The sequence below is a fragment of the Mustela nivalis genome (assembly GCF_964662115.1).
Source record: "Mustela nivalis genome assembly, chromosome: 6".
In the NCBI taxonomy this organism is placed as follows: Eukaryota; Metazoa; Chordata; class Mammalia; order Carnivora; family Mustelidae; genus Mustela; species Mustela nivalis.
Genome location: NC_139025.1, coordinates 39278288 through 39298273, shown reverse-complemented (window position 1 = coordinate 39298273; position 19986 = coordinate 39278288). Strand labels below are relative to the sequence as shown.

Here is a 19986-nt window from a genome sequence, read left to right as displayed (position 1 = left end):
TCCTTTCTTCGCCTCGCTGAATTAGGTACGGAAACCCGGAAGGGCCGGTCCTACAGCCCCGCCTCCGACGCGACTAACGACTGGAGGGTTGGGGTGGTATCTCCCAGATGGATCTGGTAGTCGGCCAGCGAGCAGCATGGAGGCACCCTGGGGGATCGTCAACGCTGAGCGGAGCTGGTACGTCTCTGCCCAGCAGCCTGAAGAGGCGGAGGCGGAAGACTTGAGCCCGTTGCTAAGCAACGTAAGTGGCCTCTGCTAGCTTCCCGGTGCTGAAGGCGTCCGGGCTTCCCTGAAATGCCTGGCACAGAAGACCGGGGAAAGAAGGAGGTGGGGGTGCGGCGCGGGGAGAAGGGAGAAGCTGGAGCCTGACTCGTGGGGCGTGGGGCGCTAAGGCAGCATCCAGACGCCGATGAGACTGGGCGGAGTGCATGGATGTGCTAGTCGCATAACAGGGCCCAGAAAGAAGGCGCAGCAGGCACAGGTGGAAAACGATGACTGGATGAGCAGCCCTAACGTTATGTAACTCAGTGCTGTTCCTTAGTGTCTCTGTGGACTTCCTGTTCCGTCCACCAGTCTTATGAGGTTTTTGCCAGAGTCACGAGATTTTTCTTTTCTAGACTTAGTCATTGGGTGCCTAGAAACATCTTCATACAGAGAGCCTTAGCGGTGAAGGAACGGAGGTGGCCTGGTGTAAAGCACATAAGCACTTCCTTGACCCTAAAGCCTGTGCAATGGGTCTTTGGCCTTTTAACTCAAGCCCCTGCACTCTAACAGTTTCTAGACTTTGCTCCCAAATGCTGTTTTGGGAGAGGATGTTTTCAAGGGTATCTTCGGTAGAGCAACGTGAATTGTTTCTATTTATTATATCGTCATTGCAAGGTATTCCTGACCATCCTTGCATTTGAGCTGACTTAATTCTTAAATATATAGAGATTACTTTTGCAGTCCTAGTAATTGGGGAGCAACCTTGTCTACAGCAGCCTCAAGCTGACTCAGGAATTCTTCAGTAATCACATGGGCTGAGGCCATCTCCCTTCTCTCTGTCCCACTTCATTCCTATCCTATCTTCATCTTTTGCAGTCACAAGGCTAGTCATGGCTTTTCCTGAAGTCTGCCTGGGCTCTGTACTCGTGGAGATGATTTTTCTAGGAAACGAGATTCCTGGCCCTCACTAGTGGGTGGTGGGAAGGGAAGAAAGGAACCCACGGTGCCTGTGGTTTGCAGGAAACTTTACCCATAACTTGTCATTCATTTCGTGATGAAATTGGAACTTCACCATCCAAACATTTAACACTACTAAATTTGTGTGCTTGCAGGAAATTTACAGACAGGGATCCCCAGGTGTTTCATTTGGTTTTTCTGTGTTTAATCTGACGAATGCCATCATGGGAAGTGGCATCCTTGGCTTAGCTTATGTTATGGCTCATACTGGCATCCTTGGATTTAGGTGAGTTTTTGTTTTTTTCCTTCTTCTTCTTTTAGTGTTACTTTTATTTTTTCCCCCGTTTTGATAGTACACCAAGAAGCAAAGAGGCTCCAGAGCTAGTGTTACATGGTGTCTAGTTAAATTATTTCTGGGGTTTTGGCATTTTCCTGCTTCTCTTATGTTGTTGCTAGTCTGTAGCTTGGAGGGATGCGATATAATTTGTATTTTTTATCCAGAAGTGTGGCCAATTTTAAAAAATGGAAACTTGATCCACACTTGCTTATAAAAACCTTAAGGAGGGGCTGTTTGTTTTTTTGTTTGTTTTTAAGATATTGTTTATTTACTTGGCGTACAGAGAAAGAGAGAGGGAGGAGGGAATATAAGCAGGGGGAATAGGAAAGGGAGAAGCAGACTTCCCACTGAGCTAGGAGCCTGATGTGGGGCCCAATCCCACGACCCTGGGATCATGACCCCTGAGCTGAAGACAGATGCTTAATGACTGAACCACCCAGGCACTCCAAGGAGTGGCTATTTGTTGTGCCAAGTTGGCCAAAGTGAATTAAAGTTTATCAGCCATACAGATTACCTATAAATAGCAATTTTGTGAGTGTAAAGTTCATAATCTTTTCATTTCTCTCCATCTTCTCCTGTCTTCCTGCTGTTAGGTAGTCTTGTTTCCCTGAGTCTAGACATGTGTTCTGTGTCTATTGCTTTTCATCTAGACTTAACTCATTTCAGTTGGCCCAAAAGAGAAATCCTTGGCTTTTCTGTGTTTCCGTAGTACTTTGTGTATTTATTCTGTTATTATAATGTGTTATAATGATTTGTTTGCAAGTTCGTTACCCTGCTAAACTCAAATCCTTTAGAACTAGACCTTATCCTTAGCATTTATCATTTGTTTTCTTTATCAGTAGAAGCAGATCTATTTTACCAGGAAATTTAAAATAAAAATTGTGGCCCATTAGGTTTATTTTCTGCTTTTATTTTGCATTTCTTGATAAGCAACCGGTTTTTAAGTAATGCAACTTAAACAAAAAGATTTATTTATTTGAGAGAGAGCACATGTGCAAGCAGGAGGGGCAGAGGGAGAGAGAGAGAATCTCAAGCTGAGCCAGAAGCCTGATCTGGGGCTCCACCCCATGACCCTGAGATCATGACCCAAGCTGAAACCAAAAGTGAGATGCTCAACCAACTGTATCATCCAGGCACAACTTCACCCCGACTTGTTTTTATAATTGGTTATGTGCACAACCTTTCATAATTTTTAAAAATTAAAAAAAAATTTTAAGTAGAATCCACACTAATATGGGACTTGAAATCACAACCCTGAGATGAAGTCTCACGCTCTTCTGAGTGCTAGGTGCACCTCATAATTTTTTACAAGCTTTAATTTAAATTCCCATTGTTAATATACAGTGTTATATTGGTTTCAGTTGTACAGTATAGTGATTCAGCAATTCCATACATCATCTAGTGCTTATCACAGTACACACCTTAATCCCCATCACCTATTTCTCCCATTCCCCGCTCACCTCCCCTCTGGTAACCCTCAGTTTGTTCTCTATAGTTAGGCGTCTGTTTCTTGATTTGTCTTTCTCTCTCTCTCTCTCTTTTCTCCTCTTTGCTTGTTTTGTTTCTTAACAAACTCTCATAATTTTAAAACTTCAGTAGTGTATTTGATATCTTAGGCAAGACATAATCATAGGACTTATTTTTGGATTCCCTTTTTAAAATCTGCGTGCAGATGTATACCACGGAACATGTCCTTATTGAATCATATCAGATTTTCTATTTAGTGTTACCAAACAGTTATTTTGTGAGGCCTCAAGTGTACTGACTAGTGTACTTGTATACAAATGACAGGTGTACCTCTCAGCTTTGCTACTTCGTAACAGGTATTAAGTAGACCTAGAAGAATTTCTTCAACTTCTGGGGCACTCCACTAGTGCCAGCTTTCTAAGAAGCTTGTCTTGTTAGTATCCTCCTGAGAAGAAGTAGGAAATTACGCATGTTGTCTCTTTTTACACTTTTGGTACAAGGATCCTAATTATTACATTATTTGCACCTTTTGAAATTGTGTCAATAGATGTGTGTTAACTGCTTTTGTTTGGTTTGGCGAGCGTATATGTGTTTAATGAATGCTAGGAAATGCCGTTTTTAAAAAAGATTTATTTATTTTAGAGAGAAGGTGAGAATATGTGAGTGGGTGGGGAGAGAGAAGGAATCTTCAGCAGACTCCCCACTGAGTGAGGAGCCATACCTGGGCCTCCATCCCACGGCCCTGTGATCGTGACCTGAGCTGAAACCAAGAGTTGGATGCTCAACCAACTGAGCCTCCCAGGTTGCCCTAGGAAATGCTGTCTTAATTCAAAATTATAGTTGAAGGTATGATATGGAGGTACAGTCATTAGAAGAGGAGGGATGGAGGGAAGGAAAAAGAAGAGAATGAGATTTCACAACTAAAACTTCTGTTTAGACTTAAAATAGGAAGAAATAGTTATAAAAGGGAAATACTGCAAGATCACTGAATGGCTGAGCCAGCAGTCAGCAGACAAGAGTGCTGAAGGAGAAAATTGTTTATGTTTTAAGTAAAATTTGTTTTTTTTTTTTAAATCTAAAAGCAGTATATTTTCATTTAAATAAAAGTTGGTGAATACAGAGTGTTTTCTTGAGTGACCATAATTCACTTACTCAGAAGATAGTCCCTATGAACATTTGAATGTGAAAAAAACTTGTTTTTGTAATGAAATACCTCAAAAAAGGAAACTTTATGGGGATTTAACCATGTACTTTTTTTTTTATTAAAGATTTTATTTATGTATTTGACAGAGAGAGATCACAAGTAGGCAGAGAGGCAGGCAGAGAAGGGGGGCGAAGCAGGCTTCTCACTGAGCAGAGAGCCTGATGCGGGGCTCGGTCCCAGGACCCTGAGATCATAACCTAAGCTGAAGGCAGAGGCTTAACCCACTGAGCCATCCAGGCACCCCATGACCATGTACTCTTTTATATTTCAGTGTTTTGCTGTTGATAGTTGCTGTCCTGGCTTCTTACTCAGTTCACCTCCTGCTTAGTATGTGCATTCAGACAGGTGAGTAAAAATATTGTCCTGGGTCATTTGTTGAAGCAGCCCCTTGAGATGATAACCACAGATAGGGGTGGATGTGTCAAATTTAATTTCCAGCAGGCATATTATTATTCTTAGGTAGGGTGGTTGAACTGGAGAATTTCAAAAGGCCAATCCTAGGAGAATATTTAAGGACAGAATGAGAGGAGGAAACTTACCTGCCTTTCTCTACAGCACACAGCATAGTTTTCTAGATTTCAGTAGATTAGATTAGGGGAAGCACCTGCAAGGTGTTTAAAGAATCCAAACTTTATCTTATGGGGAAACAATAGACAGGTGTTTATTCTGACCATATATCTCCTCGGGTGATTATTTCCCCCAAGGAGAACACCTTATCAGATTTATTCCAAGCCTGCTCTGTAGGAGGCAAGGTCACTAAACTTTGGATTTATTTAGATAGTTTTATATTTTTAATTGCAAGTCTAGAAGAAGGTAGTTTTTGACAGAATTATATGCAATTAAAACAATATAGAGGTGTATATGCGTTTTACCATTTGGAACTTTATTATTTAATTCAGTCATGTATTCAGTTCTTTTCAGTTGCAATGAATAAAAATATATGAATTACAGAACTGTTTTAATAGAGTTTTTCAAATGGCATTAACACATGGTCTTTGTCTCTCAATCCTGATGTTTTTATCTATATGGTCTCTTTTATGTTTGGATTAGGTCAGTTTTGATGGTAGAATTATGAGTTTAATTCTTATGTGGGTGAATTCACTTTGCTCTATCAGTTTTGTAGTTTTCAGACTTGAAGAAGCAGAATAGTTACATAAAATAGATAAAAATGTGATTATTCTGACTAGAACAGGTGAGAGAAGCCCAAAGGTATTTCTTGAGAATTTTAAGACTCTCCAGAGCATAGTTCTAAATCCTCAGCTCTACTCTATTTAATCTGTCTATGTATCAGACATACCTGCAGATCTTTTTATAAATAGCGATTTATAAATCATGGGGATTCTCATTCCAGGAATCTGAGGTGCAATTAAGAAATATGTTTTTAAAAGTCCTCCTGGTGATTCTTATGCAAAACTGATTTAGGATCCACAGTTCACAGCTATATCTTGTACCAGCGCCTTTGGCCATCCAACCTGCAAATGTGTGCTTTTGTTTTCAAGGAGCTTTGGTAACAGTGCAAACAGTGAACATACTAGGAAACAATGCAGTGATATTAATCTGAAAGTAAAAGGTATTCATAAGAACGTTCCAAATTCAGGAATAATAGCATTAAATAGGTGTCTATGAATCCGCCTGAAACTTGACTGGAGTTTTAATGACATGTTTTGAAATTCTGCTTCTTTGTGTGACAAAATTATTTTTACCTAACTGTGGTAGTTTTAACATCTTAATAGGTTATTTTATTATGGATTCTACTGAAAGAGTAATATTTTAGTCAACCATATGGCAATTATGTCTTCATTAAAAAAGTGTTATAACATGCTTTATTAATTTCAATTATTTGGGAGTAATATTCAATTTAGGAAGATTTCCAAGTAATGCTAATTTTTTTTTCTCCTTCAGTTCATCTATATTTAACTTTAAAATTCTGACACTGTCTTGGTTTCTTTTACTTTAGGATGTATGAACTGAAAACCTCTGTTTCTTTCTCTTTTTTCTTTTTCCTTTATTTTTGTAGCTTACTTGGTCCAAGAACTAACTTCTTCATGGTTCTTCATATACATTGATGCACCTGTATTCTGTTGAATTCCTTCAGTCGTTGTAAAGTTCTCTATGGAGGTAGGCTTTTAAAAAATGTATATATATATATGTATATATATATACACATATGCACACACATAAAAGACTAGAGAAAATTTTTCTTCAATGTATTGGACTGTCATAAAGGAGTATTAGATCAAATTGATTGGTCAGAGAAAGGGCTTTCCTAAGTCTTTACAAAATAACTTCATTTATTTGCCTGGAGTACAAGAGGAATGTTTATCTTTATAAAAATAAAGGATTTCTTCTTGTGAAATTCTGCTGTTTTGGATTTTATATAGGAATTGAGTTCTCCTAAGACTGTTTCGGGGAACAGAGGTAGCATATACGGTACCTTAATCTCTCTAGCCTTAGTTTGTTATCTATTAAACAGTAATAATAATCGTTCCTTTTGGGATTGTTGTGAGAATGAAATACAGTAACGTATATAAAATGCCAAGTCTTTGGTCAATGCTAGCTTTTACTATGAGTTCTCACTGATGCAAAACCCTTGAAGTTTGCAAGATGTTATACACTTTGCTGTCTCAGAAACAGTTGGCTTATTGTGATTCTTTGGGGAAACTTCTGTACTTAGGGAATAAACCCATAGGGCCCCTTCTCTGGTCTGCACATTACTGTCAGCAGGAGGGAGTTCATTGGTCCTACCACCTTTGTACTTTCCCTTACTCTCTTGTCCATATAGCCCCCTTTTTCCATTTGAAATTTCATGGTATGTTATTACAAGCACTCCCTTGCTCCTCTCTTTTATCATCCTACTCCTCTGGCAAAACTCCAGCCATGGTTAAATGTGACTCTGCCTACTTCACACATGCACCTGTGCAACTGAATGTTCCTGAAGAAAAACACACAATCTCGCAGATTGCTATCACTATAATTCGGTGTCTAGTGGACCTATGACACTATCACACAATCTTCATTAACTTCCTTAGTTCATTCACGTGCTTAGTCTTCTGTCTAGGAGATGATGCCTTGAACACATTCTCCTTGATTACAATCTTAGCTGATATCCTCACTTTCTATTTCACTGAGAAAATAGAAGGAATCATAAATGAACATTATAAGCTCTTGCCACCACTTACTTTGGAGGAACTCTTAGTGTTTTTATCTAAGGTCAGCTTCTCTACTTCTGCTCTGATCACATCTGCTCTCACCTACATCCCTCCAGTCACACTCTCCCTTCACACTTCTTTTTTATCATCTTTGTTCCTTTGTTTTCTTCCTATCAGCTTACAGAAAATCTGTCATTTCTTCCATTTTAAGAATGACTCTACATTCCTTCAATATGCCCCATACCTTCATAGCAAAACTCTTCAGAAGACTTGTTTATGTCAGAAAGTTTCCCTCTCTTATTCTATCTCTGTCTGATTTCCCTTCTCTTATTCTCTTTTGAACCAACTTCAGTTAGGCTTTCCACCATCATTCCATTGGAATTATTGTACCAGTGACTTACATTTAGTTGCTAAATCCAGCAGTCAGTTGTCAGTCTTCAACTTGGTTGATCGTTCAGCAGCATTTGGTAGTTAGTTGTTCCTTCCTCTGTGTGACACTTATTTACACGCTTCTGGTTTTTGTCCTATTTCTCTGAATACTCCTCTTTTTTCTCTGTTGAATATTCTTCATCTTTCCATCTTCTAAACACTGGAGTACCCCAGGACTCTTCCTCTAGTTTCTTTTATACTCACTAGGGCTCATGGTGACCCAGAAATTTATGTCCTTAGCCTGAATCTCTTCCCCTGAATTTCAGTCTCATATCCAACCACCTCCATGACATCTCCACTTGGATACTAATATATATATCCCAAGTTAACAGAATTCTCCAGTTTTGTACTTCCGATCTATACCTTCCACTCTTTTCTCATCTAAGTAGATGATAGCATCTTCCTTTTAGTTGCTTGGGTCAAAGATCCTGGAGTTATGGTGAACTCATTTTTTCCCCTTGTACTCCAAATGCAAGCTCCAAATGTGAGGAAGCACCCATTCTATAATTTTGAAGGTAGAACATTGACACAAGACGTGAAGACCCTGATGGAAAGGTGTAGAGGCTCCCATTTGATCTACCAGATGTACTACCAGATCTAGATGATACTACTAGGTATCTAAATGAGTTGAAAACTTATGTGACACCAAAACTTGCACATGGATATTTAACCAGCTTTGGTCATAATTGCCAGAACTTGGAAGTAACCAAGTTGTTCTTTGGTAGGTGAATGGATAAATGGTGGTCCATCCAGACAATGAAATATTACTCAGCACTAAAAAGAAATGAGCTATCAAGCAATGAAAAGACATAGTGAAACCTTAAATGCATATTACTAAGGGAAAGAATCCAATCTGAAAAGGCTACATCCTGTACAGTTCTAACTATATGACATTCTTGGGGCATATGGCTGGCTCAGCCAGTAGAGCATGCAGCTCTTGATCTCACTTTCATGAGTTCAAGCCCCATGTTAGGTGTGGAGCCTACTTTTTAAAAAATGGTTGACTCTATGACATTTTAGAAAAGAAAAAACTATGGAGACAGTAAAAAGACCAGTGGATTCCAGGGGCTAGAGGGGAAGGAGAAATGAACTGGTAGAGCACAGAGGATATTGCGGATAGTGAAACGGAGGGTTTAGGGGAAGGCAAGGAGCTTGGAATGAGAGAGAAAAGATACAAAAATAGAGGACAAATGCAGGAGATACCTTACTAGTGGATACATGTCATTATTCATTTGCCAAAACTCATAGAATGTACAGCACCAAAAGTGAACTGTAATGTAAACTGTGGACTTTGGGTAATAATGATGTGTCAGTGTAGGTTCACTGATTGTAATAAATGTACTGCTGCAGGGGAAATGTTGACAGTAGTGGAGACTGTGCATGTTTGGGGTTAGGGGTATGTGGAAACTCTCCCTACTTTCTGCTCAATTTTGCTATGTAGTTAAAATTGCTCTTAAAAAGAAAGTTTATTAAAAAAAAAAAAAATTAAAGGGGCACCTGGGTGGCTTAGCCAGTTAAGCATCAGACTCTTGGTTTTGGCTCAGGTCATGGTCTCAGAGTTGTGAGACAGCCTCATGTTGGACTGTACACTGAGAATGGAGCCTCCTTAAGGTGCTCTCTCCCTCCTTCTCCCTTTGCCCCTCCCCCCAAAAAATTTAAGAAAGAAACAAACTCAGAGGAAAAGAGGAAACAGAGATAATACAGAGACCAGATGAAAACTTTTAAAAAATACTATATTTAATAGCTTCAGAGAACTAAAAGAAGATAACTGCATTTTTGAAACAAAGATAAGAAATGATTAAAAGGTTATAAGAAGAGAAACACAAGAGTCCTAGAAAATAAAAATAAAATTTAGAATTAGTAATTGGCTTGAAAGAGTTAAGGACATTTTTTAGGCAGAGGGTTTAGGGGAAGGCAAGGAGCTTGGAATGAGAGAGAAAAGATACAAAAATAGAGGACGAGTGCAGGAGATTCAACATGCAAATAATTGGAATTCCATAAAGAGAAAAGAGAAAAAATACAATGGTAGAAAATTATCAACATAATAGTACAAAGAAAGTTTGTGTAACTGAAGGAAACTAGTTTCCAGATTGAAAGAATTCTTAGTATCCAATATGATAATTGTAAAATAATTCATACCAACACACATCATTGTGAAAATTCAGAAACCCAGAGAATGCTCTAAAAGCTTTCAGAGGGGAGAAACAGACAGAATTCTCCTACAATGAATCAAGAACTATAATAGCAAATAACTTCCCAGGAAATACTTTAAATAAGAATACTATGAAACAATACCTTCAAAAATTAGGGTGGGATGATTTCAGTATAGAATTCTATACCCAGCAAAACTATCAAGTAAGTATGATGGTAGAATAATAATATTGCATACATGCAAAGACTCAAAAAGTTATTTCTTGTGCACTCCTACTTAATGAGCATTAGAGGATGCCATTTACCAAGTTATGTACTATCAAAGAAATAGGGAATTTAGCACGGGAGAATGGGAATTCCCAGGACAATTGAGCAGCTGATCTAAAAGCCACCTCCAGATTGGAGTAGGTTTCCCTTTTCTTTTTCTTTTTTTTTTTTTTCTTTTTAAGTAGGTAGGCTCCATGGCGGGACTTGAACTCAAAATCCTAAAATCAAGACCTGAGCTGAGATCAAGAGTGAGATGCTTAACTGACTGAGCTACCCAGCCATCCCTGGAGTAGTTTTTTGTTTTGTTTTATTTTGTTTTATTTTTCGCAAAGGTACAGTCAGCTTTCCAGGCCATGCTTGCCTTCAAGATTGTGTTCATGACGACCATTTCTTTATCTTTTTCCTGAAAAGAATGCCTTTCTCATTTGTCAGGCTCTGCTTTGCACTAACAGTACCTGAGTAAGTCAGCAGTAAGGCCTAGTTGTCACAAAAGTCTAAGAATCAAAAACTGGAAGATTGAAACAAAGTATTCAAGGGAAATAAAAGAAAGAAATCGATTAGGGAATATGGAGGTTAAGGGAGTTAGAATTGAGAGGAGCTGATGTCTGAATGTGGAGGGTAAGGGAGAAGGACATGTCTAAGGATATCTCCCAGATTTCTGTTATGAGACACTGGACTAATGATAGCATCATTAAATGGACATAAAAACATAGCAGAAGGCATTGATTCAAAGTAAAAATGAGTTCAGTTTTGGATAGGTGGACTTTGAAGAACAGTTGACTCTTGAACAACACAGGTTTGAACTATGCAGATCCACTTATATGTGGATTTTTAAAAAAATAAATACAGTATGGAAATCGTATTTTGTCTTCTTTATGATTTCTTAATAACATTTTCATTTCTGTAGTTTCCTTCATTATAAGAAGCCAGTATATAATGTACATAACATAGAAAGTTTGTGTTAATTGACTTATGAGTAAGGGTTCTAGTCAACAGTAAGCTATTAGTAGTTAAGTTGCTGAGGAGTCAAAAGTTACATGCAGATTTTCAATTGCATGGGGGTTGGCACCATAGGCCCTGTGTTGCTCGAGGGTCAACTCTATATCTAGATGGATCTATTCTAGAACTAAAGCCCAGGGTAAGGTTCATTTATTTATTCAGTACTCTTTTTTATCTATTGGGAATACAGAGATGAATAAGACTTCCTTCCCTGAAAGCGTTCATAGTCTAATTGGGGAGAAATATACGTAAGTTAAAAAAATATTATAATGGCAGTTTGACAATTGTAGCTATTTGAATATGGGCTAGATATAGTGATAGCTCAGAGGAGGGAGTGATTTGCCTTGTCTGGGTTGGGGGTTGAGGGTCAGTAAATATTGGAGGACTGAGCTGAAAGGGAATTTGACTAGTAGGAGACAAGGCAAGAGAGAATATTGCATATACAAAGGTAGGTACTACATATGTTATTCAAGATATCAAAAATAGTTTAGTTTGTGTATGAGTTACAAAAGAGAAAATGAAACTGAAGAGATAGACTAAGTGTCACTTAAGGCATTTGTGGTGTTTTTGCTGAACCAGTGAAAATCAACTGAGGTGGTTGAAAAGAGTCAAGGCAGATACTGGGATTCACCACTTGTTGCTTCCAAAGAGAATTTTGGTCCTTCTTAGAGCCCACCAATGAAGAGAGCATAGTCCCCTAACTTCCTCTTCCTAAAATAAGGTTATACTTCTTTTAGTAGGATTTTAATTGTTAGCAATGATGATGAAATAAATGAGAAGTAAAATGTCTCCTTTGTGCTTACCACTTGGGTAAGCACTTTTTTTTTTTTTTTTTTTTTTACATAAGCCCTTTAGAGCAATGATTCTCAATACTGTCCATTGCAGCACGCTTCTTATTTGTTTGTTTGTTTATGAGAGAATATACATGAGCTGAGAGAGGTGCAGAGGCAGAGGGAGAAGCAGACTCCCTGCTGTGTGGGGAGCTGGTGTGGGCTGCATCCCAGGACCCTGGGATCATAACCGGAGCCAAAGCCAGATGCTTAACTGACTGAGCCACCCAGGTGCCCCCATTGTAATACCCTTCTTTTTTTTTTTTTTTTTTTTTTTATAAATGCTTGTTTGACCTCATAATATTGCTGTTTTTTTTTTCATTTTTAATCTCGTATGGTGTTTTTTTTTTTTTTTAAAGATTTTATTTATTTATTTGACAGAGAGAAATCACAAGCAGATGGAGAGGCAGGCAGAGAGAGAGAGAGAGAGAGAGGGAAGCAGGCTCCCTGCTGAGCAGAGAGCCGAATGCGGGACTCGATCCCAGGACCCTGAGATCATGACCTGAGCCGAAGGCAGCGGCCCAACCCACTGAGCCACCCAGGCGCCCTGTAATACCCTTCTTTTAAAAAATTCCAAGTGCTCCATTTACTATCTGAAATGAAATTCCTATAGATATTGTAACCTATCTGATTATTTTGTAACTCCGATGCACTTAAATTTTTATTTTTGTTCCATGGACTTTACACAGCATCCCTTAACTCTCTGCTGTGTGGTATGATGTTAGTGCTCTTATGTGTCCTCTCCCTATTTCCCATATTCCTCGTATTTCCCTGCTGCACTTTTATATTGTTAAGACTGACAGTATTGACTTTCTGTTTTGTAATCGTATGTATGTCATTCACGTTTTCTCTGTAAGTTGAGTCTAAAGTTGGAAACTAGTGAATAGCATTTATAGGATAAGACTATGTAAATGTAAATCGTAGAGCCAAGCAGTATATTGGGATCCTAGAACTTTCCCTACACATGCAATATCACAACCTCTGCATCACTTGAAAGGAGAATGTTTCTAGTATTCTAGTGTCTTATTTTCTTTTCCTGCATCAAATTCTCTAAAATCATGCCACATTTGGTGGGTAAACTGACATTTAATTGCATGTTGAGAAAGATCAGAAGTAGTGATTACAGCTACATAGTAGACTCTCAATAAATGAATGACCTGCATGACACTCTTAGGGAGAAAAAGGTGAGAGGAAAATGATGGAAAGCACAAGAGAGAAAAGAATTTCAAAATAATAAGGGTGCATTCCAAATGGCCAGCTTTCTGGGAGTTGAACTGTTATTTGAATAACTCATGTACCTCAATTCGGATCCAAAGATAATATTGCTGCTGCTGAAACTTGGGCTTTGTACTGTAACCAGAGTTTATTAATTGTCCTATTTCATTGAGGAAAAAATGCAAAGCAGACAGAACACTGGAGTAACTAGCTGGAAATATTCCACGACTTTATGGGAAGCAGCTTTCCAAATGATTCGTGTGGAGGCCAAACTCTTGGTCTAGCCAAAATAGCACTAACGTGTGCCTTGATGGTACATTAAAGAAGAAATTTTCCCCCAATTTACTTGTTAAGATTTACAGCCTTTCTGCCTCCTGAAAACATAACATTGATTTCTCTAATATCAAAAAATAATTTCCTAAAATAGATTGCTAACGACTGCTTTCAGTTATTTATTTTAGGAGAATTGTGCCAAGTACTGCTTGTATGGTTTCCTGTAAAAGACTGAATTAATTTTATAATTTTCATAATTAATGTTATTCCTATTCTGTAGGAATATGCTTCTAATGTGACTGGTCATTACCACGTCTTATTTTGAGATCTCTCAAAACATTTTCACTTTATAAATAAGATATTAAAACATTGATCTTTGAAAGAGCAGAAAAATATCCTTTATTAGTAGACCAAATGATACTTAAACTATTAAACACCAGAGAAATTTAAAGTTGCAGCTTAAATCAACCCTATCTGATATTTAGTGGAAAAAATAGAACTATTCAAGAGGTATGGCTTTTAAAGTGCCACCAGCCTATTATGGTCATTGTTGAATATTTGAATGCCCCCCAAGAAAGGAAGACAAAAGAAAGAAGACTATGCATTCATTATTATCAGTTTATAGTTAATCCTACTCTTTTTAGGTTTTCTATTTTATGGATCATATTCAAATCAACTTTTTCACTCAGTATTGACATTTTTCATGTTATAAGCATAGTTTTTAATGGTTACATATTAAATGGATCAGGAATACTTACTGTAATATACTTAACCACTTTATCATTATTGAACATTTAGGTGGTTTGTGGTTTTTTTTTTTTCAGTGTAAATTATGCATGATAATCTTTGCATATAATTTTAGTCTTATTTTCTAAGATACAAACTTCTAGGGGTAAAATGTTACAAATATATATTTTAGGGCTCCTGGGTGGCTCAGTGGGTTAAGCCTCTGCTTTTGGCTTGGCCCGTGATCTCAGGGTCCTGGGATCAAGCCCTACATTGGGCTCTCTGCTCAGTGGGGAGCCTGCATCCCCCTCTTTCTCTGCCTGCCTCTCTGCTTACGTGTGATCTTTTTCTCTGTCAAATAAAGAAAATTAAAAAATATTTTTTTAGAAATTTTATTTATTTGAGAGAGAGGCAATGAGTGAGCTGGGGGAGGGGCAGGGAGAAGTATAAGCAGACTCCGTGCTGAGTGGCAGCTTGGAGCCTGGCAAGGGGCTGATCTCACAACCCTAAGATCATGACCTGAGCCAAAATCAAGAGTCGGCCACCTAACCGACTGAGCCACCCAAGTGCACCCGAATGAGATTTTTTTTAAAGGTTCATTGTTTAAACTGTATTCCAAATGTCATACCAGTTTACACTGTATACTAGCATCTTAACTGCCCAAATGATAGAACAGAGCTTTAAAAATGTTTCTCTAGGATTGTTTTGGTTTATATGTTGAGATGATCCAGAAAACCATTAAAAAGGGAATTTGTAGAGATAAAACATTTGGCTGACTGGTACATATTTTAGTAAAGCCTCAATGTTAAGCTAGAGACCATTGCTTATACTCACGATGTCTTAGACATGGGAAAATGCTTCTAATTTTTGCAACATAAAAGAAGTATGATGACAGTGACAAAACTGAATGGCTAGCCAGACATGCTGGTTTGAAAGATAGAGTGCAGATTTGAACATTGTACTCAGTCTTCATTTAAAAGTCTAAAGGTTTTTTACTCTGCTTATGGGAGTTTGTTGTATTTGGAGGTATTTTTATAAAACTAGAAAGTAATAGAGAGCAAGTTTGGCCTTGCTAAAATGTATGCCACTACTGTCAGAAGTTGCAAGTACAGGGGCGCCTAGGTGACTTAGTCGGTTAAGCGACTGCCTCTGGCTCAGGTCATGATCCCAGGGTCCTGGGATCAAGCCCCACACTGGGCTCCCTGCTCAGTGGGAAGCCTGCTTCTCCCTCTACCCCTGCTCATGCTCTCTTTCTCACTCAGTCGCTCTTACAAATAAATAAATAAAAATTTTTAAAAAAGAAGTTGCAACTACATTTATCTTTATTAAACTGTTAGTTTGATGGTATTTTCTGTGATAATAAAGGTTGTGTTATAATATTAAAACTAATAAACATTTAATTAATTTAGGTAATTGAAATGCCAATCTTTTTTGGAATCCTTCAGTATTATGACTTGCTTATGGGAAATTTATTTGCTTTTCATGTTTACTAAATATACAATCTATACTTGTTTTCTGCTGTTCAAAAATAAAATAAACCTCAGTTAAATTTTTGGATCATTATCATCTTAATAACTTGCTCATTGACTGAGAACCTCTACATAGCAACTTGTTCAGTATATTGAGACAATGAAAAGCCGCCTCACTTTAAGTTCTTGGAAGGAAAGTTTTTCTTTCTTCCTTTTTTTTTTTCTTATGAGAGACTGATGGAAGCCTGCATTTTATTTATTTATTTAAAAATTATTTTTACTTACACATAATGTATTATTTGACCTAGGGGTACAGGTCTGTGAATCCTCAGGCTTACACACTATACAGCACTCACCATAGCACATACCCTCCCCAATGTCCATAACTCAACCACCCTCTCCCAACCCCCCTACCCCCCAAGCCACCCTTAGTTTATTTTATGAGATTAAGAGTCTCTTATGGTTTGTCTCCCTCCCAATCCCATCTTGTTTCATTTTTTCAGAAGGAAAGTTTTTCTTAAGAAAGAACCTAAGGAATGCCTGAGTGGCTTAGTCAGTTAAGCATCTGCCTGCTGCTCAGGTCGTGATCCCAGGGTCCTGGGATTGAGTCCCACATCAGGATCCTTGCTCAGCAGGGAACCTACATGTTTCCCTGCTTGTGCTTGCTTGTGCTTTCTCTCTCTCTCTCTGGCAAATAAATAAATAAAATCTAAAAGAAAGAAAAAAGAACAGATAATTTTCATTGTAATATTAAAGAGGGGTGCTAAAATTAAACAATGATGTTCCTTTAATCTGCTTCAGTGGCAAATCAGAGATCTTCTGGCAACTTGGTTCATATACACATAATATTCAGCAAACTTACCTTGTCAATGGCAAATTAGTTAGAAGCTAACATTTAGATAATTTTTCTGGTTTAATACATATACCAAGGCTTTGGAATGTCAAATTTAAGGAATTGTGCCCCTATATAATATTATCGATTATGTTTAGAAAATTAAAACAAACTAGGAAAGATTTATTGATTAAAATAATTATTAATTTTTGTGATGACATTCACTTTAGAGTATGTATATTTGGAAAAAAGAATTTTGGCATTTCACATAGGAGGAAAAAATTTCAGTTCTTGATTTTGTAATTCCGCTTTTTAATTTTCATGTTCTAAAATATATCCAAAATCTACCCCTGTCAGATTATTGTAGAAGTCTTTCATTATTAAAATATAAAGATTTCTACTTATAATCAAATTATATATCCCCAAATCATAGCTAAATTGTTTTTGTTCACTGTGTTTAGCAGTATGTAAATAGACTTCAAAAAATACCTGTGTCATCCATGAACTCTGATAATAGATTAAAGTTAAAAATTTAACTTTTGGGGCGCCTGGGTGGCTCAGTGGGTTAAGGCCTTTGCCTTTGGCTTGGGTCGTGATTCCAGGGTCCTGGAATCGAGCCCCGAGTCGGCCTTTCTGCTCAGCAGGGAGCCTGCTTTCTCCTCTCTCTCTGTCTGCTTCTCTGTCTACTTGTGATCTCCATCTGTCAAATAAATAAATAAAATCTTTTAAAAAAATTAACTTTTGCAATGAAAAAAATGTTAAAATTTCTGTTCTTAATTAGTATTTTAATAATTTTTTATTTTCAACATTTCTGGGTTTTTTTCAGCTTTGTAGGTATAACATGCAAAGGCTACATACGGCTTTTAAAATGCTTAACTTTACAAACTTGGTGATCTTTGTATACAAAAGTAGAGAGGAGCATTTTGTTAAGTTAGTGACATTTTAAAGAAATCCCATGTATGTCTTGAGAGAATGTATTAAAACTTGTTTTAAAAAATGATGAGCCATATCTTGGACTCAATAGGAAAAGTGTATTGCAGTACCAAGCCTTAGCATCTGCTAGTCTGCTTCTTTCTAGTTTAAGTACTATAAGGTTAAGCATTTTTTCCAAACTATAGGATTACATATGTGTTTTTACTTCTCATTTTTACTGGTGGTGTCATTAGTTAGAACATGAAGCTATATGGGTTAAGGGCAAATTTGGTTCTTTTATGAGCCATTTAATTTTCATCTTTTCTGTGCCTGTATTTCTTAAATATGTGGAGTGAAAATGTAATTCCATACTTTTATGAAAAAGAAAGTGTATGTCCTACTAATTACGAGGGTAAGGAAAAATGAATGTCTCTGGAAGTATGATACAAATTTCATACTTTATCTAACTTTAACTATATATGCAGATTTCAGAAACTATTGCCAGTGAAAACTTGCTTTTGGGTAGTGTAGTATGCAAGTACTGTTTAGGGAGAAGTGGGGTTGTTCTTGAGTAATTAGTGCATTTGAGCTACTGTAGCTTGGGTGGTAATTAGATAACATTGGGATTTGCTAAGCCCTGCTTATTCTAAGAAGACTCTATCCTTACAGCCCATAAGTCTCCAAAAGTTTCCCCCAGAAGTGGTTACTTCTGCTTTAAATTTAATCTGACCATCCCATAGCTAAAAGGTCATAGTAGAATAGCGTTCCTCCCTTTAAGGTTTGACACACGAATCATTTTGTGTAAAAGTAAAAATTATAATCTCTCTTAACAGCCGTGACATCTTATGAAGATCTTGGACTCTTTGCATTTGGATTACCTGGAAAGGTAAATTTTTTTTTTCTCTTTATTGTCTCCTAAATCCATAGAGACATTTTTTACCTTCCATTTCTAGTTAGAAGAGATAGATATATCTAAGAGAAAGAAATTAGGAGACTCAAAGGAAACTAAAGTAAAGAAAGAATGATGGGAACAGAAAGACAAAGAGAAGAAATCTCTCTATACTCCCTTCTGGAAGATGCATCTATAAATTTAATTTGACACTTAGCTCTATTAGTATTTTTCACGCTAATGAAGGAGAGCAGTGACTTGAATGATTTTATAACTGTAACAATGGCCTGTTTTAATTTTTTTTAATTAATTTTGATTCTATTAACTAGGCAAATCCTCATAAAGGCAGGAAAAGAAAGAAGCATAGATTACCCTTGAACAAAATGGAGAATAGGTTACTTACAGGTAAAGGGTTCCGTTAATCATCCTGATAACAGTTTTTCTTTCCTGAAGACAGGGATGTTTGGTATAATCATCATCAGTTTCCTGTATCCAGTTTAACCAAGGAAGAAGACGATGTTATTTATATGTACAAAAGAACTCTCAAATGAATTTTGTATGATCCATAAATATGACTCTAAGCATCATGACTGTTATTTCACCCTAGCATTTCCTGCATTCCTTGACTAGTAGAATCTAAAAGAATTAAGAGCACCCTTTCCCTAAAACTCTGAAATAGTTGCATTATCATTCATGTACGCACTCAGTTCTTAGGAGGCAAGTACGTGGACAGAGGATACTCTAAATGAGGAGTTGCTGTTTGCTTGCCTTTTTTTTTTTTTTTTTTTTTACTTCCTCTCCACTTCCATAATTGGGTTGAAATCTTCCTATTTCCTTCTTTCCAGTTATGATGCAGATGTGGATAGGACATGATAAGATAACATTGTTCGGAAATATGTTTAAATTTTTTGACTTTTGAAGAAAGATTTTTAAAATTGTCTATAAATCAATTTATTTACTCATCAAACAAATAAGTGAGTTAATACCATGTGCCATGCACTATAGTAGCCTCTGAACACATAGATAGGTAGATAGACATACTGGCTTTCTAGATCTTGAGTGCTTATATTCAGCACTTAAGATGGAAAGATAATCATGAATAATTGGATTTTACTGTTTTTTGCAATATATTAGTAGAAATCCAAATTTCATGTATGACTGACAATAGCTATCAATTGCATATGAAAGAGTGTGCAAAAGTTCAAAATAGTCTTTTCACAAGTAACTGTGACATTTTGAAGATTTTATTTATTTGACAGACAGAGATCACAAGTAGGCAGAGAGGCAGGCAGAGAGAGAGGAGGAAGCAGGCTCCCTGCGGAGCAGAGAGCCCGATGTGGGACTCCATCCCAGGACCCTAGGATCATGACCTGTGCTGAAGACAGAGGCTTTAACCCACTGAGCCACGTAGGTACCCCAACTGTGGCATTTTATACTAAACTTTAAATGAGTTAACATGCAACATTTATTCTGGAAAAGTTAAGAGTGGCAACTACTCCCATCTTCAAAGACACCTGTCATTAGCCTTGATTTGCAGACCCCAAGGCCTCCAGTGTTTCCATCATAGGCAATGATGGAATTCCAATGGAATTCCTAATAGAGGTGAGTCTGAGAGGTGATCTGTTTGCAGTCCATGAACTAAATGATCCTAGGTAGCTAGGCCATTCCAAATATCC

General features: G+C 37.4%; 1 protein-coding gene across 4 annotated transcripts in view; it reads left to right on the top strand.

Moving 5' to 3' along the window:
• The first annotated feature begins 57 nt into the window (after nucleotides 1-57).
• SLC38A6 (solute carrier family 38 member 6) overlaps nucleotides 58-19986 on the top strand; it is an 80103-nt gene continuing 60174 nt past the window's right edge. For 2 of the 4 annotated variants that reach the window (XM_082734948.1, XM_082734950.1), the window contains exons 1-4: nucleotides 113-241; nucleotides 1317-1447; nucleotides 4441-4514; nucleotides 18255-18307. In XM_082734948.1, the coding sequence (XP_082591074.1) occupies nucleotides 137-241; nucleotides 1317-1447; nucleotides 4441-4514; nucleotides 18255-18307 (363 nt within the window). In that variant the 5' untranslated portion in view covers nucleotides 113-136. Of the gene's footprint in view, nucleotides 242-1316; nucleotides 1448-4440; nucleotides 4515-18254; nucleotides 18308-19986 lie in introns of all 4 variants that reach the window. The other 2 variants (XM_082734949.1, XM_082734951.1) reach the window with 2 other exon arrangements.